General features: G+C 40.4%; 1 protein-coding gene across 6 annotated transcripts in view; it reads right to left on the bottom strand.

Moving 5' to 3' along the window:
• The window catches only part of kif13a (kinesin family member 13A), a 343,290-nt gene that overhangs the window by 206,924 nt on the left and 115,767 nt on the right, over positions 1-20,599 (bottom strand). For all 6 annotated transcript variants that reach the window (XM_069908320.1, XM_069908319.1, XM_069908326.1 and 3 more), the window contains 2 exons: positions 7,536-7,548; positions 6,125-6,185 (listed from right to left, as the gene is read on the bottom strand). In XM_069908320.1, the coding sequence (XP_069764421.1) occupies positions 6,125-6,185; positions 7,536-7,548 (74 nt within the window). The remainder of the gene's footprint in view (positions 1-6,124; positions 6,186-7,535; positions 7,549-20,599) is intronic.

Raw genomic sequence — 20,599 nt, 5'->3', positions numbered from 1 at the left:
TGTCAAATCCAAAGTTTCTCCATGACTTTATCAATGTGCCAGAATGTACTTCAAACAACTTCTTTCTGACAGAGTATGAATGATTTTTAAAAAGCTTAGCAAGCACCTGGTTCTCCACTGTACTGCACATAAAATCCTACAGCTGACGAAAACTTGAATTGCAAAATGAACCTGATAAACAGTTTTGGCCTCCAATTAGTATGGCAGTTACAAGCATAAACGTGTCTGTCAATGAGAACATGTAAGGATAAGTGCCAGTGGCTTCATGGGTAAATGCCAGGAAAATGCAACAAATTTTAACCACTGACATTCCATTAGCATGGTTTTCTGACCATTTACATTATGATTTTTAAATTGAAGCAGGATGGTCATACTCCACATTCCTGCCCTTTTTTGGTCTAAGTTAGGTTCGCAACCAAACTGAGACGGATATTTGTGACGGAGTCATCATCCCATTGGGCTGGAGGTTAGAGGTGCATTTTGGAATATAATTAGAGATTCTATATTTACATAAATATTTCAAATACATACGATGTAGCAGTTAGCATAGCGTTATTGCACCACCTGCAACCTGACGTCATCTGTAATGAGTCTGTCCATTCTCCCTGCTTCTGCATTGATTTTCTCCCTTCTTCTCTCCATAAACATGCATGGTTTGTAGATTAATTGGGGATATTTGGGCAGTGCGGACTGGAAGGGCCTGTTATTGTGCAGTACCTTTAAATTTTAAAAATCTGTACATGATTAACAAAAATGAATTTTTAACCACCACAAAATAAAAGGTCTCTCCCTATTCATGGCTGATTTATTTTCTGCATTAAATGGATACATTGATTTTTATGCACAACTTGATTTTGATAATGGCTTTTGAAATATCATTTCCAAACAGTCACCTCTTCTTCAAGAATTGTATTACATAAGCCACAGATGTAGATTGAAGAGATTACAAGCACCAGAAATAAATATTGGGAACAATTCTTTAAAACACTAACACGGATTTTTAGGACTAAATTAGAACTGCCCTTTTATTGCTTTGTTTGGTTATTCTCTTGAAGAGAGGATTTCTTTGAATTCAACTCAAAAATAGAAGCTTTTCCTTCATTGATGGCCAGAGAAGCAATTTTGATAAGATGGAAAGACAGCTTAGCACCAGCTCATATGCAATGGTTACAGGCTTGAGTTTGGAGAAAATTAGTTCTAATGTTTAAGTGATCAAGGTTGAATTTGACAAGATATGGTGATATGGGGCCTGTTCATGGACTATTATCATAATTTGATTACTTTGGCAGGGATGTTCTGGGGGTTTTCTATCCAATGTCCAAGAACCGATACTCGATTCTTTACAATTTATTTGCTGGTGACCGTGTTCAATTAGTATGGAGTTTTTTTTTGTTCTTATTTGCCTCTACGACTAGATTGATCTATTTAGATAATCACAATGTATATCTCAGTCTTAGAATATGAGGTGAAATTCTCAGATTTTACTTTTTTTGAGAATTACATGACAATATATAATTGATGTGACTCATTCTGTATTGCACTATATAAAGCTATATAATTAATATCTAAATATATACATGTAATATTTCTCTATCAAAATAATAAAAATATTTTAAAAAGGAAAGAAATCATTATTTCATCCTGCTTGGTTTTCTTATTTGGCTGTCCTGAAACTAACAAACACAACTGCTCTGTGACAAGACTGAAAGGGCTGGCAAGCCCCACTGAACAAAACTACCTTTTCCTCCTTTGCTTGGCCACTCATATCTCTGGACAGTTGCTCCATGCAATAATCATGGAGAGATTGCAAAGAGATTTCCAAGATTTTCTTTTCTGACAACTGGCCTTGTTCCTCCTGTTAGTGAATTGGCTCTCCCAAGAGATTGCATTGAGGATTAGTAAGAGATAGTTAAGTGCAGCCATTCTCAACCTTTCAGATGTGTGCCCCCCCCCCCTCTCCCACAACCCCCCAGTGGACTTTGCTGAAAGTTTACAGGCCTCTTTTCCTATGAAACAGTCATGTTGTGGTTTCTTCTGTAACTTCCTTCCCACCAACTCCATAAACAACAAAAATATTTGTGTTGAGTGAGGTGAAGTTTTTACTTAAATATGCTGTGTCCCTAGATTGGGGGGAGAGAGGGGTTGCTGTCGGGCCACTGTGGAGAATGGCTGGTTTAGTGCACGAATAGACAGGCCCCAACTTTCTACACACTGAGTGTGCCATTGACACGATGCATCAATTGGTCTCAGCAAGCCGGTCATATTGGAGCATGCATAATCCCCTACTGTTCTGCTCTCCATTCCACTCCTTTCCCTATAGCAGTGGTTTATTGTCTTCCTCTACCTCAGTTTTTTTATTTAATTTCCATATTAATATGGTGTTCCAAAGCTAGGATGTGAGAGGATATTTTTTTAATTTAAACCCAATTAACCTACACCCCTCGTATGTTTTGAATGATGGGAGGAAACCAGAGACCACGGGGAAAATCCACACAGGCACAGGGAGAACATACAAACTCCTTACAACAGCGCAGGATGTGAACCCTGGTCCCAATCACTGGTGCTGTAATGATGTTATGCTAACCACTACGTCCACTGAGCAGCCCCTAAAAATGGCAACGCTTCAAAACTGGACATCAAAATTAGATTCCCTCTGTGATTCGTTAGCTGACCCCATAATATGAACCACCATAAATCTCTCACTTACAATCAACACAGGCGCATCTCACATATGCGTGCTTAGCCCACTGCTCTACTCGCTCCACACTCATGTCTTTGTGCCCAGGCACAATTCCAATGCTATCTATAAATTTACCCATGTTGTCAGCAGAATCACAGATGGCAATGCAGAAGCTTACAAGAGGGATATAGATCAGCTAGTTGAGTAGCAGCACAACAGCAAACTTGCACTCAATGTTTGCAAATTCAAGAGCCTGAACGTGGACTTCAGGAGGGGGATATCAGGAGAACACGAACCAGTCCTCAGAGGGGTCAGTCATGGAAAGGATTAAAAACTTCAAATTCCTGGGCATCAACATAACTGAAAATCTGTCCTTGGGCTTCCATGTCAATGCAATCACAAAGAAGACTCACCAGCGGCTATACTTCATGAGGAATTTGAGATTTAGTATGTCACCAAAGACTCCTGCAAATTTCTACAGGAATACAGAGCATTCTGCTTGGTTGCATCACTGTCTGGTAAGAAGGTGCCAATGCAGAGGACAGGAAAAGGCTTCAGAGAGTTGTGAACTTAGTCAGCACTACCATGGGTCTTCACTCTATTAGGATGTAGCCTCTTGGACCCTCATCACCCAGGCTATGCCCTCATCTCACTGCTACCATCAGGAAGGAGGTAAAGAAGCCTGAAGATGAACACCAACACCCAGCAGTACAAAAACAGCTTCTTTCCCTCTGCCATCAGATTTCTGAATAGATAATGAACCACAGACGCTACTTCACTTTCTCTTTTGCACAAATTTATTTTAAAATATAATTTATGGCAATAATTGTATCTGCAATCTTGCCACAAAACAACACAACTTGTGACATGTTTATGACAATAAATACTGATTCTGAACACTTCCGAGCTTGTGGAGTGAAATAATAACTCCAATGGGAGTTTGAGGTACCATAATGACATCTAACTGACAAAGCTATGACACGGTTAGCATGGTAGTTAGTGCAACACCTTTAAAGCACTACAATCAGGACTGGGGTACAAATCCCGCACTGTCTGTAAGGAGTTTGTACGTTCTCCCCGTGTCTGCGTGGGTTTTCCCCATGGGCTCCGGCTTCTTCCCATTATTCGAAATGTACTGGGGGTGTGGGTTAATAGGGTTTTATTGGGCGGCACGGACTCATGGGACGAAATGGCCTGTTACTGAGCTATATGTCTAAATTTAAAGTATATGGGTGCAGAGAAAATACTAAGCAACATCTGCAGAGATTCACTGAAGAAACCATTCTATCCTCAGCATTGAGAGCAAGTTGATTCTGTGGACAGCATGGTTAGTGCCACACTCTTACAGCTCCAGCCACCGTGTTAAAAAACTGTGCAGTCTGTAAGGAGTTTGTATGTTCTCTCTATGTCTGCGTGGGTTTCTTCTGGGTGGTCTGGTTTCCTCCCACTTTTCAAAACGTACAGGGGTTGTGAGTTAATTTAAGTATTTGGGCACCACAGGCTCATGGGCTGGAAGGGCTTGTTACTGTGGTGAACGTTTAAATTTAAAATGAACCAAATTTAAATTATTCTTCGGATCCCTCAATACCTCTAGTGAATCTATTAATCTCAGATTTAAAACTTCCAATTATCCTAGTAGCAAGTGCCATTTACAGGACAGTTCCATCTTCTGCATCTATTTCCAAACTTCACCTCTGAAAAGCCTGGCTCTACAAGCTCAAGTCTTGAATCTCACAGCAAGCAGAAATAGCTTTCATCTCTCCATTAATAATCCTCTGATATTCCAGACCACTCCATGACTCCTTACCATTTAAATTACAGGAAATATAATCTGGAATTCTGCTACCTTCTCTCCTAATTCTCATGGTCACATTATCTTCAATTCACCTCAACATAATAATCCTTGTTTTGTTTAATCAAGATTTTCTATAGTTGCAGGAGCTCAATTTCTTGTAGCTGTTAATTATTCTGATCCAAAGGGTTTAATTTTAAAATGAAATCCATTTGCCATTTTTATCTATTCACTCAGTCTACTGGTATTTCTTTCTAACTCTATGTTACTGTCCTCGTTGCTTTTGTTGGCCGTCATTCTGTCCCCAGCAGACTTGGCTGCTTGGCTTTGGTTTCTATGTTGTCATTCGAGTACTGAGAATGATTGCAGCCCCAAAAGCACAAGTGCAACCTGCCAGTTTGAGTACATACAAATCCAACAGTTCACTCCAATTTCCCTGATAATAGCATCCTTTGAGAGATTTCATTTAAAAAAGTTTATGGATGAGTTAACAAGGCTTCCAGAAACATGAAAAGCCATGAACCTGAAATGGCAACAATCTCCACTGATGCTACCTGATCTGCTGAGTATTTTGAGAGTTCACTTTTCTCACCAGATTTCCAGCATTTGGAGCTTTTTTCCTCCAAGAACATTCAGCTGTCCACTAATTTCATGGGGATTTTCCCCTAAAGATTTAACAAGTTAGCCAGACATGACCAATCTTCTCACAGATTGAAATGGAAGTCATCAATTTGAAACATTAACCCTATCTACACAGATGCTGTCTGCTATTTTGAAGAATTTTCAATATATGGATTACTTTCTTTCAAGCATTCAAATGTCTAACTAGAAAATGCAGGAGTGGATCTTGCAAAAGGACAACTCTGGGCTGAGCAGGGATAACTCCACTGCCTGAAACATGAATGTCATTTATTAAAATGAAAGTGGAGGCCAAACAGATCTCCACTTCAGATGTCAACAAAAACATTCAAACGTAACCACAGACTTTAAATAACTTCAAGCATTTAAGATTTTTTAAAAAGTTGAGTTATTTTTAAAAATAAAATAAAGTTAACTAATTGACAATGCAAAATGACAGTTTCATATTTAAACAGGCCCTCTGACCCATCATCAGCACATGTATCCTATAATTATCCACTTTTATTATCCCCATATTTTGCCACCCATTTACAAACCAACAGGCCATTTATGAAAACAAATGAACCTTTCAATCCATAGGAAGAAATGGACAAAATAGACTCTCTTCAGTCACAGGGAATGGCTCTTCAGAGCCATTCTCAATCTTCTTTTGTCTGTGGGCCTCTTAGGACTTTGCTCAAAGGTTTATGAGCCCCTTTCCAGTGAATCAGTCAGGTTTTGGTTTCTTCCATACTCTCATACTGACTACATAAAAAATATTTTCTAACCAGTCCATTTTCTCCCCCCCCCCCTTAAATGTGCTGTGGTCCCTGTTGAGAAAGGCTCTGGACTACACAGACAGCACTGGAAATCAGGATCGAGTGTAGATGTCCCACTCACAGTGAAAATATAGTATTTTCTATGACAGCTCTAAAATACCAAATATAAAAATTGGCCAAGAAACTACCTCAGCATCTTGTTCAAACTCGTATGCACAGAGAATGGGATGGTTTCCCCCACAGTGAAAGGCTCACCTGCATACTTTGCTTTGTTGTTTTCATCCATGGACCAGAAGCAATAGTCAAAAGCAAAAACCTTGTTAAAACAAAAAGAAAGTTCAACTTTTACACAGGTATTACTCAAGAAATGTGCCACTGAATCTTGCACATCCTGATGATCTTCCTTCACCTCAATCCAGGAAAAAAGTCTCAACGCTACAACTACATAGAACTGACTTAATAGAGGTCTATCAGATTATGATAGGCATAGATAAGCAAACACCAGAGGACATCTGTACAAAGTGAAAGGAGGAAAGTTTAGGGGATACTTCAGGGCTAAGATTTTTTTTAATATAAACACACAGAGTTGTGGGTTTCTGGAATGCCTTGGTGGGGGTAATGGTGGAGGCTGAGACATTAGGGGCATTTAAAACTCTTAGACAAGTATATGGATGAAAGAAAAATAGAGGGTTATGAGGTAGGGAGGGTTGAGCTTTTTTGGGGCTAGGTAAGTCGGCACAACATTGTGAGCAGAAAGGCCTATGCTGTTATGTTCTACATTACCCAGGAAAACAATTTAATTTGAATGAAAAATACAATGGCCTGTCATAAAGATTTTATTCAAATACTGATTTAAGGAAAAAATTAACAAGATGCCATTTCTCAGCCAGAGCCTAAAGATGCTTTGGATAATAAATTGCCGAATTAAATATACACTATTTTAGGGCATGAAAGAAATTTGAAATGTGTGTGTAATTCACAGCCACCAACTGCAGTGAAGCCAACATGGCACTAAATTGCTCCCATTGGTGGGCCTGAATATTTAAGTCCGTCAATGTCATGGTTACATCAAACATATCTTTAGCTCATTCTTTTTAGGGGAGGAACAACCTTCCCAAGTTAAACTTGATTACAAACACATTGGACTCGAGATGTTCCTAACAAAGCATTTCAGAGAACACACTTATCAGTAGGACATGACAAACATTCTGTACAAACAACTACATGAGCCAAATGGGAACAAGTTTGACCATTACTTCGGTTAAATACCATTTCCTCCTTAAATTGGGCTATGTCACTTTTAACTTTCAACCTAAAGCAACAGATAAGTCTTCAATAAAATGTCTTATTTGGTGATTTTCAGAATTATGTCATGGACAGAATACCATGAAGTAGGAATCATGGTTGAAAGGAAAAGAATTTACTAAACATACCTCAGCCAATGACACAAATTTAACAAACTTTAAAAACTTAACGATTGTTTTCAGACTCTTGAATGTTATGTGGCTTTGCCAATTAAGTACTTGTACCAAGTTGGCAAATATCTGAAAAATATGCAATTTCCAAATTCTAATTTCAAAATTAACCATATAAACATTGTCCCAAGCAATGTTTTATTTTGTTTTTAAAACTAGCTTAAGGAATCGGCCCATCCAGACTGACATACCTTAGGCACTTTCCTTTAATAGTAGGGTCAGTCCATCAGAGGTAGTGTTGAGAAATGCAGAAGATCCACCAGGTCACCCACAAGGATTTTTAAATGGGGGGAAAGAAAAGAAAACAAAGTTAATTTCCAGAACATTTACCACTGAAGATCCAGTGCTTTTGGAATTTTGGAACCTAGAATATCTCTGCACCAAATGGGATGCCCAACTTAAAAGAAAATTTTGCTGCTTGCACTTGATCCATATCCCTCTATTCCTGCCTCTAAGTAACTACTGTTACCTGCTGCCACTACTACTGGTGCAGGAACCCACAACTCTCTGTGTTTAAAAAAAAATCTCCCTCGACATCTCCTTCAAACCTCCCACTCTGTTCTCCAATGTGTAATATTTTTACCCCTGTGATAAAAGGTTCAAAGAACATAAGTTTGTCCAGCTTCTCCAATAACTCATACCACCTAACTTAGGCAACATCATGGTAAATCCCTTCCAAAGCATCCATATCTTTCCCATGGGGTTGACCAGAATTGTACACCGCATTCGAAGTGCAGCCTATAGCTTTACATTGCTGCATCATGACTTCCTTACTTTTGCCCCACCCAAGGTAGTCAAGCCCTCTTTAATACCCTGTCTACTTGTGTGGCCACTTGCAAGGATCAATAGACTTGAACCCCCAGATCTCTCTTTCTGTCTCAGTTTCAGATTTCCAGCAGATCTGCAGTTTTATTTTTCCCCCAGTCGTGACAGCAAAGTGGCTGAAGGTGAGCCTGCCCAAAATATTGGCAGGATGTACAAACTGCTGGAGAATAGAAAGGTTAATGAAATTAATAAGCTCATGTCAGAGCTGTTCTGTGGAGGAACCTGAACATAGGCTGAGAATTTTAAGGGAGATGAGAACAGCATGGTTATGATCATCATAGTTACAGCAGTGGTGGAGAACCTGAAGTACTTGATCATTGATCAGATTAATTGTGGTAGGCCTCAAATTCCAAAGCCTTTGTATGGACCCGGTGAAGATTTGGTATATTGGGGCAGGGGTACAGGAGTATTGAGTAGAAATAGAAGAAGTGAGAGTTAACAGTGGGATCCAAAGTGAAAAGGTAAATGGTTTTGTGAACTTTTGTTCATCCTACAACATAAAGGATGCAATTAAGCTGGAAATGGTACAGAAAGATTCAGGAAGTCACCAAGACTTGATTTAAAAGGGAGATTGGATGAAACAGCGTCTTCAATGCAAAAACATGCAAATACCTATCCAGATACAACAAACATACAGACAAACAATACATATGCAGTACATATATAAAACTAAATAAATATTGTTTAAGAAACAGAGGAGCCTCTGAGGTTTGTACAAGCAGCTCATTCAGCAGTCTCACTGATCCTGGTAAAAGGGTACTTCTCGGCCTGGTGGTTCTGGTTCTATACTCCTCTACCTCTTTCCCGAAAGGAGTAGCTGGAAAATGCCGTGTGTGGGGTGGTAGGGGGTCCTCACTAATTTTGTGAGCCCCCTTCAGACAACAATCCGAGTAGATCACATTGGTAGGGGAGGGGGTAGGGAAGGGGAGGAAGGAGACCCTCCCAATGTTCCTATCTTTGCTTTCGTGATTGACCTCCGATCCAATGCTCTACAGCAACTGTACCACACTGATGCAGCTAGCCAGGATGCTCTCAATAAGCCCCTGTAGAAAGTGGACATAATGGTGGCCAGTAGCCTTGCCCACCTCACACTTCACAAGAAGCGTAACTGTTTCACCTTCCTGACAACTGAGGAGATGTTGTGTGTCCAGGATAGATTATGTTTTAAGAGAAGTCCGAGGAAATTGGTGCTCTTCACTACAGAGTTGTTGACGTGTAGTGGAGGGTGTTCATCCCTGGTCCTCCTGAAGTCTACGATCATTTCCTACATCTTGTCCATGTTGAGACATTAGTTGTTACTCTTGTACCATATCTTGTGATTTTCCACCTCTTCTATAGTACAACTCATAGTTGTTGCTGATGAGGACAACTATTGTGTCATCTGTAAATATGACGACTCTGTTGGAGCTGAATGTGACATTGAAGTTGTGGGTCAGTAGCATGAAAAGAAATGTACATTATGAATAAAGGAGTCCCAAAGTGAATCCACAAATAACTTTGAAAGCATGTCCATGATTACAAAGCAGGAATGCTGTGAAAAACAAACTGCTGGAGGAATTCAGCAGGCCGAATAGCACCTGTGGGGGGAAACAGGAATTGCAAAAAGGAGGGATCTTGATGCAAGGTACCAAACTTAAACATCCATACTTCCTTTCATCCTGAACATGCTGCTTCACCCTCCCTCCAGCAGTTTGGTGTCCCCCCACCCATCACCCCCCACCCCGCCAAATTCCAGCATCTTACAGTTTCATGCCTTCATTACAACGTGATGTTATTTACATTACACTTGGTTTATATGTTAAATATTCGGCAGGTTGTTTGAAGGATGGAATTGTAGATTACACAAAAATACTTGTGGAATTGAACATAAAGAATCTCTTTATGCAGATGATTTATTGCTTTTTATTTCAAATCCTGAGGTTTCTATACCAAACATATTAACTTTATTTGCCCAATTGAGCCAGTTTTCAGGTTAAATTTACATAAGAGTGAACTTTTACCCTTAAATCACACAAGCTATTCTAATTTCTCGTTTAAAATAATGAAAGATCAATTCCAATATTTAGGAATATTTTGTAATTGTATTACAAAAACTTAGTGAAAGAGAATTTTTTGTTATTATTCATTAAGATTAAACTACTATTATCACCCTTATCTATTTCAATGATGGGTTGTATTCATTCAATTACAATTAATATTTTATATAAATTTCTGTATCTTTTTCAAGCTTTACCAATTTTCTTTCCTAAATCCTTTTTTTTTAGCTCATTAGATTTAGTCATTTCTATTTATATATGGTGGGGCAGGGGGAGGGGAAAACATGTATAAATAAAGACTAAAAGGAATGGAGAATTATTAGATTTTTGATTCTATTATTGGGCAATTAACATAGGGAATTTACTTTTATTATTACATTTGGATAAGTCAGTGAATCACCCCTCTTGGGGAGAAATGGAACTGAAGTTTTTAAAAAAAATTCTATGTTGGCAATTTTAGGGTCTTTTTTTTAAACCATTTTCCTTTTCTGAATTGACACATAATCCGTTAATGAGAAATAGATTGAGAATATGGGCTCAATTTAGAAAATTATTTGGGTTTAATAGTTTTTCTCTGGCTCGTCCTATTATAGATAATCATCTTTTTCAGCTGTTTCTGCTGGACGTTGGTTTTAAGAAATGGTACAGATTACAGATAGGTATCCAAAGCAATAAGGATTGTTTTATTCAAGATAACTTTGCCCCTTTTGAACAATTATCAGTCAAATTTAATCTTTCTAACAGAGTTATTTTAGATTTTACAAATTAGACATTTTGTTCAATTCAAGCTTCTGATTTTCCTTGAATCTCAAATACTAATACTCTTGATTTATTTTTTAAAACTTACTTTTTTTCATGGTAGATTAATATCATGTATTTATAATTTATTGGATTTAAGATCAGCCTCAATGGTGTTAGGTAAAAACATCATGAGCTGGGAATGAAGAAGGAGTCACCCAGTGCTGGGCTGTAACAAGATGCAGTTGTGACCTTGTACTCTCAAGATAAGAGTGGTAATGACAAATTGATGTGCAGCAAGCTAGCAGAGAAGGATAGCAACAGTTTATTCATTGGACAATGTAATGGTATGATAATTTACTAAGTATGTATCCTGAGGTATATAAAAAAACACCACTTGTTGATAACGGCAGAATGCTCTGATAATGGGTCTCACTTTAAGAATGAGCTGATCCGACAGGTTGAAGAATACTTAGGGATCAAACACTGTTTCGGTAGTGTCTATAGGCCTGAGAGCCAGGGACTGGTAGAAAGGGCAAACAGGATGATAAAATCTAAATTAGGAAAGGTTTTGGGTGGGACCAGGTTGAATTGGGTCAAGGCATTGCCATTAGTACTGATGTCTATGCGACAAGAGAAGGCCAAAGATACCTTCCTGTCACCGCACGAGATTCTAACGGGTCGACCCATGCCCGGTCCAAAGACTGATCCAGCCTGGGTAAAGTTGTGGGAAGAAAGGGAAGTGGAACTGGACCATTATATGCAGATGCTGGGTAATATGGTTGCTTTAGTCTCACAACAGGTGGCGAATGCAAATAAGGAGAACCCGGACACTGAAGGAGTTCCAGTGAAGGAGGGAGACCTGGTGTATATCCATAAACCAGGGAAAGTACATTGGACTGAAATTAGGTGGTCTGGACCATACACTGTTACCGCCGTAACAGATAGGTCGGTAAGAATTGACAAACCAGGGGATAATAATTGGCATCATTTTGCCTTTTGTTCCAAGGCAAAACAGCAAGTAGCCAGTCTTGGAAAAATTGATGAGACTCATGTGGACAATGCCGAGGGCCCTATGGGCATTCCTACTGATGGGATGCCAAATAAGTCAACAGAGTAGCTCGGATCCCTGCGGGGCCAAAGTTATTCTGAAGATAGACAAAGACAGGGATAGCACCTTCCAGTTCGATCTATGCAGTGTAATAGCGTGTGGTAGGAATGAGGCGTCCTGGAGAGGATATGATGTTTACATGTGTAACTTTCGGAGAGGATATCCTAAGTGGGGCCTAAATGTATGTCCGTCTTGGGGTGAGGTTTGGTGGTGGACAGGACCCGACACTAGATGGATAAGAAAACCCCTTAACAAAGGGTCCAGCAGACCCCATTATAATTTTTTCACTAAAATCTCCCTGATACGTGGTGCTGTGACCCATACTATGGAAGGAAAGAATCCCCTGATTTTGGCAGTAAAAGCGGGGCTGAACAACCCGTGGGATATGAAGGGATGGAGCTCTAAGATATGCGAGGGGGGCACAGGGAGAGAACATGGTGTCGGAGACCTCCTCTACCTAATGATTGGAGTGTCTGTAAGTGGAAAAGATCCTTGGGGAGTGGTGAGGTTCGACTTACAAACCTACACAAAGGACATACCTAAACCCACTTCGACAGAGGGGGCAGTGCGAAAATTTTACAGTACGAAACTGTCCAGGGGAGAGAAGATAGCAATTGAGACAGGTATAGATGAGACAAACTCCTGGATAGAACAGATGGGTAAATATGCGGACCAGGCAGGGTATGGGAACTGCTGGATCTGTGCCCGAGGAAGGCCATTGTTACGGATGAGCAGATCGATTTTTGAGGAGACAGATGCTATGGACTGCGCCTTGAACCTAATGTCAGAATCTAACCCACTGAATAGGTGTCTGACATGGGAACAGGCGTTTCCCATAGCTCCGGCTAATGTGGCCCCCCCCTATCTTTAGATCCACGGGCATAAGTAATGTTACTTGCTTCGCCAATAACAACACAGCAGCGCACGCTTTCCACATGGGTTGGCTGCCCAGTGACTCGTGCAGGACTCATGTTGATCTCTCAGGCAGCAGTAGTGCAACCCGCTTGACCCAGGCTAGGGCAGATATTTGGTGGTTTTGCGGAGGGAGAGTGCTGTATAACTGGCTCCCCTCTAACTGGAATGGTCGGTGTGCTCTAGTAACGCTTAATGCGCCAGTCCTGATTGTGGAAAGGCAGGAGGGGGACGAGGATGCCCTAGATTTACACCACACAGAGGGTTGGATGTGGAGAAGAAGGAGGAGTGTTGGACTCTTGGGGCCAGGAGGAAGGAACCCTGACGGGGTATGGATTGACGCAATTGGCCAAGCCCGGAATATTCCGGACGAATTTAAACTAGCCGATGAGATTGCAGCTGGGTTTGAAAGTTTTCCTATATTTAGTGCAATTTTTCCCATCACAGTAAATAAAAATGTAAATAGGATCAACCTAATTCACTATAATGTCCAGCGCCTTGCAAATTTGACCAGGGACGTTGTTGAGGCAGTACACCAACAACTGTCAGAAACTTCCCTTATGACACTTCAGAATAGGATAGCGATTGATATGGTCCTGACAGAAAAAGATGCATTTGTGACCTTGTACTCTCAAGATAAGAGTGGAAATGACAAATTGATGTGCAGCAAGCTAGCAGAGAAGGATAGCAACAGTTTATTCATTGGACAATGTAATGGTATGATAATTTACTAAGTACGTATCCTGAGGTATAAAAAAAACACCACTTGTTGATAACGGCAGAATGCGCCTTCTCCAACTAACACTGTTAGTTGCAAGTGTTACAATCCGGTAATAAAGAACAAAGAACCTTGATTTCGACTCAGTCTGGTGTCTGACTCACTCATTCATGAACAAAGCAGACCTAACAATGGCCAGGATTAAGAACGAGATTTGAACATAACATTTTCAGATGAAGATTGGTACTCTATTCTCAGCTTGATAAATGATTCCTCATTCTGCACAAGACATTGTTTATTACAATTTAGTGGTATATAGAACACACATGTCCAAACAAATTATCTAATTTTTATGCAGATATTGATCCATTATGCGAGAAGTGTAAAATTTTTGAAGCTTCACTGATCCATGTTTTGGGAGTGCCCCAATTTAGAGAGATCCTGGAAAGATATTTTCCAAACTTTATCAATGATTTTTAAGATCAATATCGATCCTTGTCCGTTAACTGTTTTGTTTTGCAGCAAAGATAAAGATACAGAACCAAAGTTTTGGGCCTGATCCATTCATTAAGCTATGAGCAAAAACAGGCAGGTGCGTGAATTAAAAAGTGGGGGAAGGGGCCAGGAAGGAGCGCGGGTTCACAGACAAGAGGACAGAGGTGGATATGGGTGGGAGGGGAGAGTAAGAATGCAGTTTGGAAAGCAAGAGTCTGGTTGAGTGGAGCTGGAACTATAATCTTACTGTCATTGATAGGACGGTGGTGGAGAGGGTTAATATGATCAAGTTCCTGGCAGTCCGCTTATCAGAGAACTTCTCATGGAGCCAACATATTGAAGCAACCATGAAGGAAGCACATCAACTTTCTACTTTCTCAGAGTCTGAGGAAGTTTGGCAATGTCGTAGAATACGTTACCAAACTTCTACAGGTGGTACTATGAAAAGTATACTGACTGGTAGAATTATGGCCTACTTGAGAAACTCAAGGGTCCAGGAAAACAGAAGTTAGCATTAAAATGGCAAACCTAGCCAAGTTCATCAAGAAAATTGAAAGCATCCATGTAAGGTGCTGCATGAAACAAACATCATAATGGACACACATCACCCTGGTCACAATCTCTTCTCCATGTTCCCTTCAGGCGAAAGGTACAGAAGTCCAGGACCTCCAGGTTGTTTTTAATCCAACAGGTATCAGGCTCGTGATCGACTCCAGAACCACCGAGAGCTGTCTGCACTACTGAAACATCAATTGATTTTTCTTGCACTCTCTATAACTCTAAATATTTATCTATACTTCAATATTTATTGGGAGTTTTTTCTGTCTTGTTTTTGTGGTCATTTACATTTTTAACTGCTCAGACAAACCCTCCATGACTAATATTTATCTTACAATATGATTTTTTTATTTTAATATTTTAGTACTGTGTATACATATAGTTTCTCTGTATGTGTACTATGTCTGTATACGTGTTTGTAGCGTTTTACACCAAGGACCAAAGAATGCTGTTCCTTCTGGTTGTACATACAATCGGATGATAAATGAACTAGAACTTGACTATTTTTGTTGGTGTGTCATATGCACCGATCTGATTGCAGTAAGAACTGGGGAGTACCTGTTCACTGTCTTTATGTACAATGACAAGAAAAGCCAACTTTAGTTCAAGTTAAAATTCTCAACCAATCCTGTTTATTCAGAATAAATTCACAGAATCTTTAACAGAGGAGATGAAACATGAAGCTTCCAGCTACATGCATCATTCACATCAAATTTACTTTATAGTGATTTTAAAGCAATGTTCATTTTCTTCAACAGAAAAACTCTATTTATTCAGCACACTTGAGATCTCAGCAAAAAGCATATGGGCAAACTTTCTAGATGTCTCCTCTACATTGAAAGGCTGGACACAGATTGGGAAATTGCTTCATTGAGCACTTGGGCTCTGTCCACTGCAATAGTGGCCACCCATTTCTTCCCCATCCCATTCCTTTGCTGACGTGTTTGTCCACAATCATGCACTGCCAGACTGAGATCACCCACAAATTGGAGGAACAACACCTCATCTTCCGACTGGGCACCTTCCAACCAAATGGCATTAATATCGATTCTCCGGTTTCCATTAAAACTGCACCCACCCCCTTCATTCCCGGACTCCCTTCCTCTAGTTGTCTCTCTCTCTCTCTTCCCTTTTCCTTCTGTCTCTTTACACAGAGCCAAAATCAATTCTCACCTTCCCTCTCATCTCTAATCAACTCCTTTTGGCTGTTAGTTCTGAACTTCTCCACCCTCCAATTCTTCTCCCTTGATCTCTAGACTTTAATTAAGACACCTGCTTGATTTTTGCTTACACCTTGAAGAAGGGCTCAGGCCCAAAACATGAGTTCTATATCTTTGCATCCTCTGGACAATGCAAGACTGGCTGAGTTCCTCCAGCAATTCTGTAGTTTTACTACAATCTCAGCATCTGCAAACTTCCATGTTTCACTCCAAACTTTCTATATTATTTAATGTTGTTTTAATTGATGCCTCAGCATACTCCTAATTCACTTTTCTTGAAAGGTTACATACTAAAGTAACACAATAAATCTTCCTATGGGCCCAGCTAGGCCAAAGGGAGTGCTGGCCCTGGTAAGCCAGAGAGCAGAAATCAGCAAATAAGCAAGTTGCTAATTCAGAAAGCTATCCCCTCCCCTATCACTTATCAGTTTGTTTCTCCTACCCATAGACAACATCATCCTCTTGCCTGTGGGCCTGTGCTCCTCCCCTGTCGCCCCCCCCCCCACCATTTTAGTCAGCCCCTGCGTGCTTTTTGCTCATGACGAAGGCCTCAGGCCCAAACCGTTGCTTATGCATCTTTGCTACATAAAGAATGCTGTGCAACTTGCTGAGTTTCTCCAGCATTTTTGTGTCGACTACAATCAGCATCAGTAGACTCTGTTTGACTCCTGCTGAACCGCTGGGATTTCCAAACAAATCAGTTGGCAGATGATCAATTTTATTGTACAACTAACAAGACACTTTTTTCTTCTGCTTTTACTTTGGAATCACACCATCTGAAGTCAAAATGGTGATGAAGATCAACCAAACAGGACACGAGTTTAAAAACTTGCACCAGCAGATTCAACATCACTTACATCCCGCTGTTAGAATGGGTTCCTTGTTAGTAAAATTCATTAATTCATTACTGGATCTTACTATGAATAAGCTATGACCCAGATGCTACTGGTGAAAAGAAAACTTGCAGCAAGAGCTTAAAAATTAAATCACAGAATGGAAAAAAATCCAATTGATTAAGACAATGGTGAAGACCAATTCATCTCAGAACTGCATTTTTTAGATTGCTTGGTTTTTTTAAAATTGTTTCCATGCTTCTCACTAATTAAGTTTAAGTGTTCCAAGTAAGGATAAGGAGTACCCGGCTGAGTACAGAAAACCTGTGCTTATCAACTTGCTAAAGTAATCACGGATATCTTCAATATCCAACATCAGCTGGGAGTGGTACGCACTATTTCAAACAGGCGCCCAAGAAGAGTGTGGTAACCTGCCTAGATGACCACAGATCAGTGGCTCTCACAACAAGTGATGAAGTGTTTTGAGAGGCTGTTGTTGAAACATAGTTCCATTCCAATTTGCCTACCGCACCAACAGGTCTATAGGATATGCCAAGTCACTGGCTTTACACAAAGCATTGGAACACTTGGACAACAAAGACACATACATCAAGATACCCTTTATCGTCTACATTTCGACATTCAACACCATCCTCCCCTCAAAACTGATCAGCAAACTCCAAGATCTGGGCCTCAATACCCCACTGTATAATTGGATAATGAATTTCCTCACCCTCAGACCACAATCAATGAGGATTGGTAAGAACATCTCCACAATCTCCATCAGCACAAAAGCACCATTGGGCTACATTCTTAGCCTTTTGCTCTATTCACTTTACACACCTACAACTGTGTAACTCAGTACAACAATAACACCATCTACAAATTTGCTGACGATACCATAGTAGTGCGTTGTATACAAAGGGGCAATAAATCAGCATATAGGAGGAAAATTAAGAACATGACTGGAGCACTAACAACAACCTCACGTTCAATGGTACCAAAACAAAGAAGCTAATTGTGGACTTCAGGAAGGGAAACCCAGAGGTACACCATCACAGGTGGAGAGGGTGAGCAAATTTACATTAATAGAAGTCCCATCTCGGAGGACCTTTCCTGGAACTAACATTCTAACATCATGATGAAGAAAACACATCAGCACCTCTACTTCCCCAGATGTTTCAGTATGACATCAGAAATCTTGGTGAACTTCTACAGAAGTGTAGTGGATAGTGGGCTGAACGGCTGCATCACAGCCTGGTACGGGAGCACCAGATTTCTGATTTCAGATTTATTGTCAGGGTACATACAGGATATCACATACAACCCTGAGATTCTTTCTCCTGCAGACGAAGCAGAGTTACCACTAACTGATAGAGCAAATAAACTGTACTCAATGTACACATGTAAACAAATAAAGAACTGACAACATAACAATGTAAACAAACTGCAATACTGAGAGAAAAAGGAATCAGTAAAGTGTAAAAGTAAGAATCTTTAAATGAGACCTGATTGAGTGTTCGGTTGAGGAGTCTGATGGTGGAAGGGTTGCAGATATTCCTGAACTTGGCGGTGTGAGTCTTGTGGCACCTATATCTCTTTCGTAATGGTAGCAGCGAGAGCAAAGCGTGTGCTGGGTGGTGGGGGTCTCTGATGATTCCTGCTGCTCTCTGATGCCAGCGTTTCCTGTAGATGTTCTCGATGGTGGGGAGGGTTTTGCCTGTGATGTTCTGGGCTGCGTCCACTATCTTTTGGAGGCTTTACACTCAGGGGTAGCCGTGATGCAGCCAGTCAGCGCACTTTCCACCACACATCTGTAGAAATTTGCCAGACGTCATACCAAACCTCCACAAACTCCTGAGGAAGTAGAGGCGCTATCATGCTTTCTTCACGATGCCATTTGTGTGTTGGGTCCAGTAAAGATCTTCCGAGATAGTGACTCCCAAGAACTTAAATTTGCTCACCCTCTGCACCTCTGATCCCCTAATATCACTGGATCGTACACCTCTGATTTTCCTTTCCTGAAGTCAGCAATCAGCTCCTTGGTTTTGGTGACATTGAGAGCAAGGTTGTTGGGCACCTTTCAGCCAAGTTTTCAATCTCCCTCCTGTATGCTGACTCACTGCCTTTTTTTAACAACCCACTACTGTGGTATAGTCAGCAAATTTGTAGATGGTGTCAATGTCGCACCGAGTCACATCGTCATAGGCGTAAAGTGAGTAGAGCAGGGGACTATGAGCGCAGCCCTCAGGTGATCCAGTACTGACAGAGACGTTCTTACCAATCCTCACTGACTATGGTCTGGAGATGAGAAAATCCATGATCCAATTACACAGTAGGATGTCGAGTCCCAGGTCTTGGAGTTTGCTGATCAGGTTTGAGGGAATGGTGGGGTTAAATGCTGAAATGTAGTTGAAGAGCATCCTGAAGAATATATCTTTGCTATCCAGGTGTTCCAGGGCTTTGTGTAGAGCCAGTGAGATGGCATCCACTGTAGACCTGTTCCTATGATAGACAAACTGCAACGGATCCATGTCACCGCTCAGAGAGGAGCTGATCTGCTTCATCACCAGCCTTTCAAAACACTTCATCACTGTTGATGTAAGCGCCACTGGTTGATAGTCATTAAGGCAGGTTACCTCCCTCTTCTTTGGTATGATTCATCGGTATGATTGACAACTGTTTGAAACAGATCCACAATACCCAGGATATACTCAATTCTCTCTGCTGCCATCAGAAAAGAGGTACAGGTGCCACAATTCTCATACCACCAGGTTCAGGAACAGCTGTTATCCCTCCACCAACAGGCTCCTATACCACAAACTAAATCAGAGACTTATTTAAGGACTCATACTTTGCACATTATTTAATTATTGAACATTTATTTTCTGTATTGCACTGTGGGTTCATATTTCTCTCTTTTGTATACACATCTTTTCTGCCTTACCCACATGAAAAAGAATCTCAGGGTTGTATGTGATGTCATGCATGTACTCTGACAATAAATCTCATCTTTGAACTAACCTCAACTAAAGAGTTGGATTTTTCTTCCCTCATATCTATTTTATTACCTTCTTGAAAATTTTGAACAGACAGCAAATTAATAGGTACATACACAGTCTTACTGCATTATACGATTATAAAAATTGTAACAAAGTTTTTTGGAATTCCAGAATAACTTTAACAATAGAAGGTGCAATAATACAGATGGCCCCCAACATACTGACTGACCAGTCGGATCTCGAAATGGATGCAAGTCGGACCCATGTTACTCCACGCTGACACATTCTTAAACTAGAGCCATGGCACTTTGTTCACGGTCCAACCCGCCCGGCACTGGAAAGGCCTGTGGTCCACCACCACTGGCATCTGCCCTGCACTCACTCCCCCACCTTGACCACCGGGTCCACCAAGTCTTTGTGTCCTGAAATTGGAACACATTCAGAGGCAGCGGAGTCTCAGCACCTTCCCGGCCTGAGGCCACCCCATGTTGGTCTATCAAAATAAACAGGATCTCTGGGACTTGACGCGTAATTTTTATACCTCCATACATTTCTTATTTATTTTTTTAATTTATAGTTTTTTTTTAGTTGTATGTACACATGGTCGTAAGTGGGGGACCAGCCGAACTGCACGCATCACTGCTTAAATTGTACAATACCTTGCCCTTGAATCGCTAGAAACTACAAAAAAACAATTCTTATTATATCAATTATATCAAACTGCACACAATTCAATTAAGGCTTATTTAAAAATATCTCGACACAAAGTTATATTCCACCCATCTTCCAGAAAATTAAAAAAAAAAT

Source organism: Narcine bancroftii, chromosome 1, assembly GCF_036971445.1.
Source record: "Narcine bancroftii isolate sNarBan1 chromosome 1, sNarBan1.hap1, whole genome shotgun sequence".
Lineage (NCBI taxonomy): Eukaryota > Metazoa > Chordata > Chondrichthyes > Torpediniformes > Narcinidae > Narcine > Narcine bancroftii.
The sequence above is the reverse complement of the archived record's forward strand: the minus strand, read 5'-3'. Positions and strand labels throughout refer to the sequence as shown.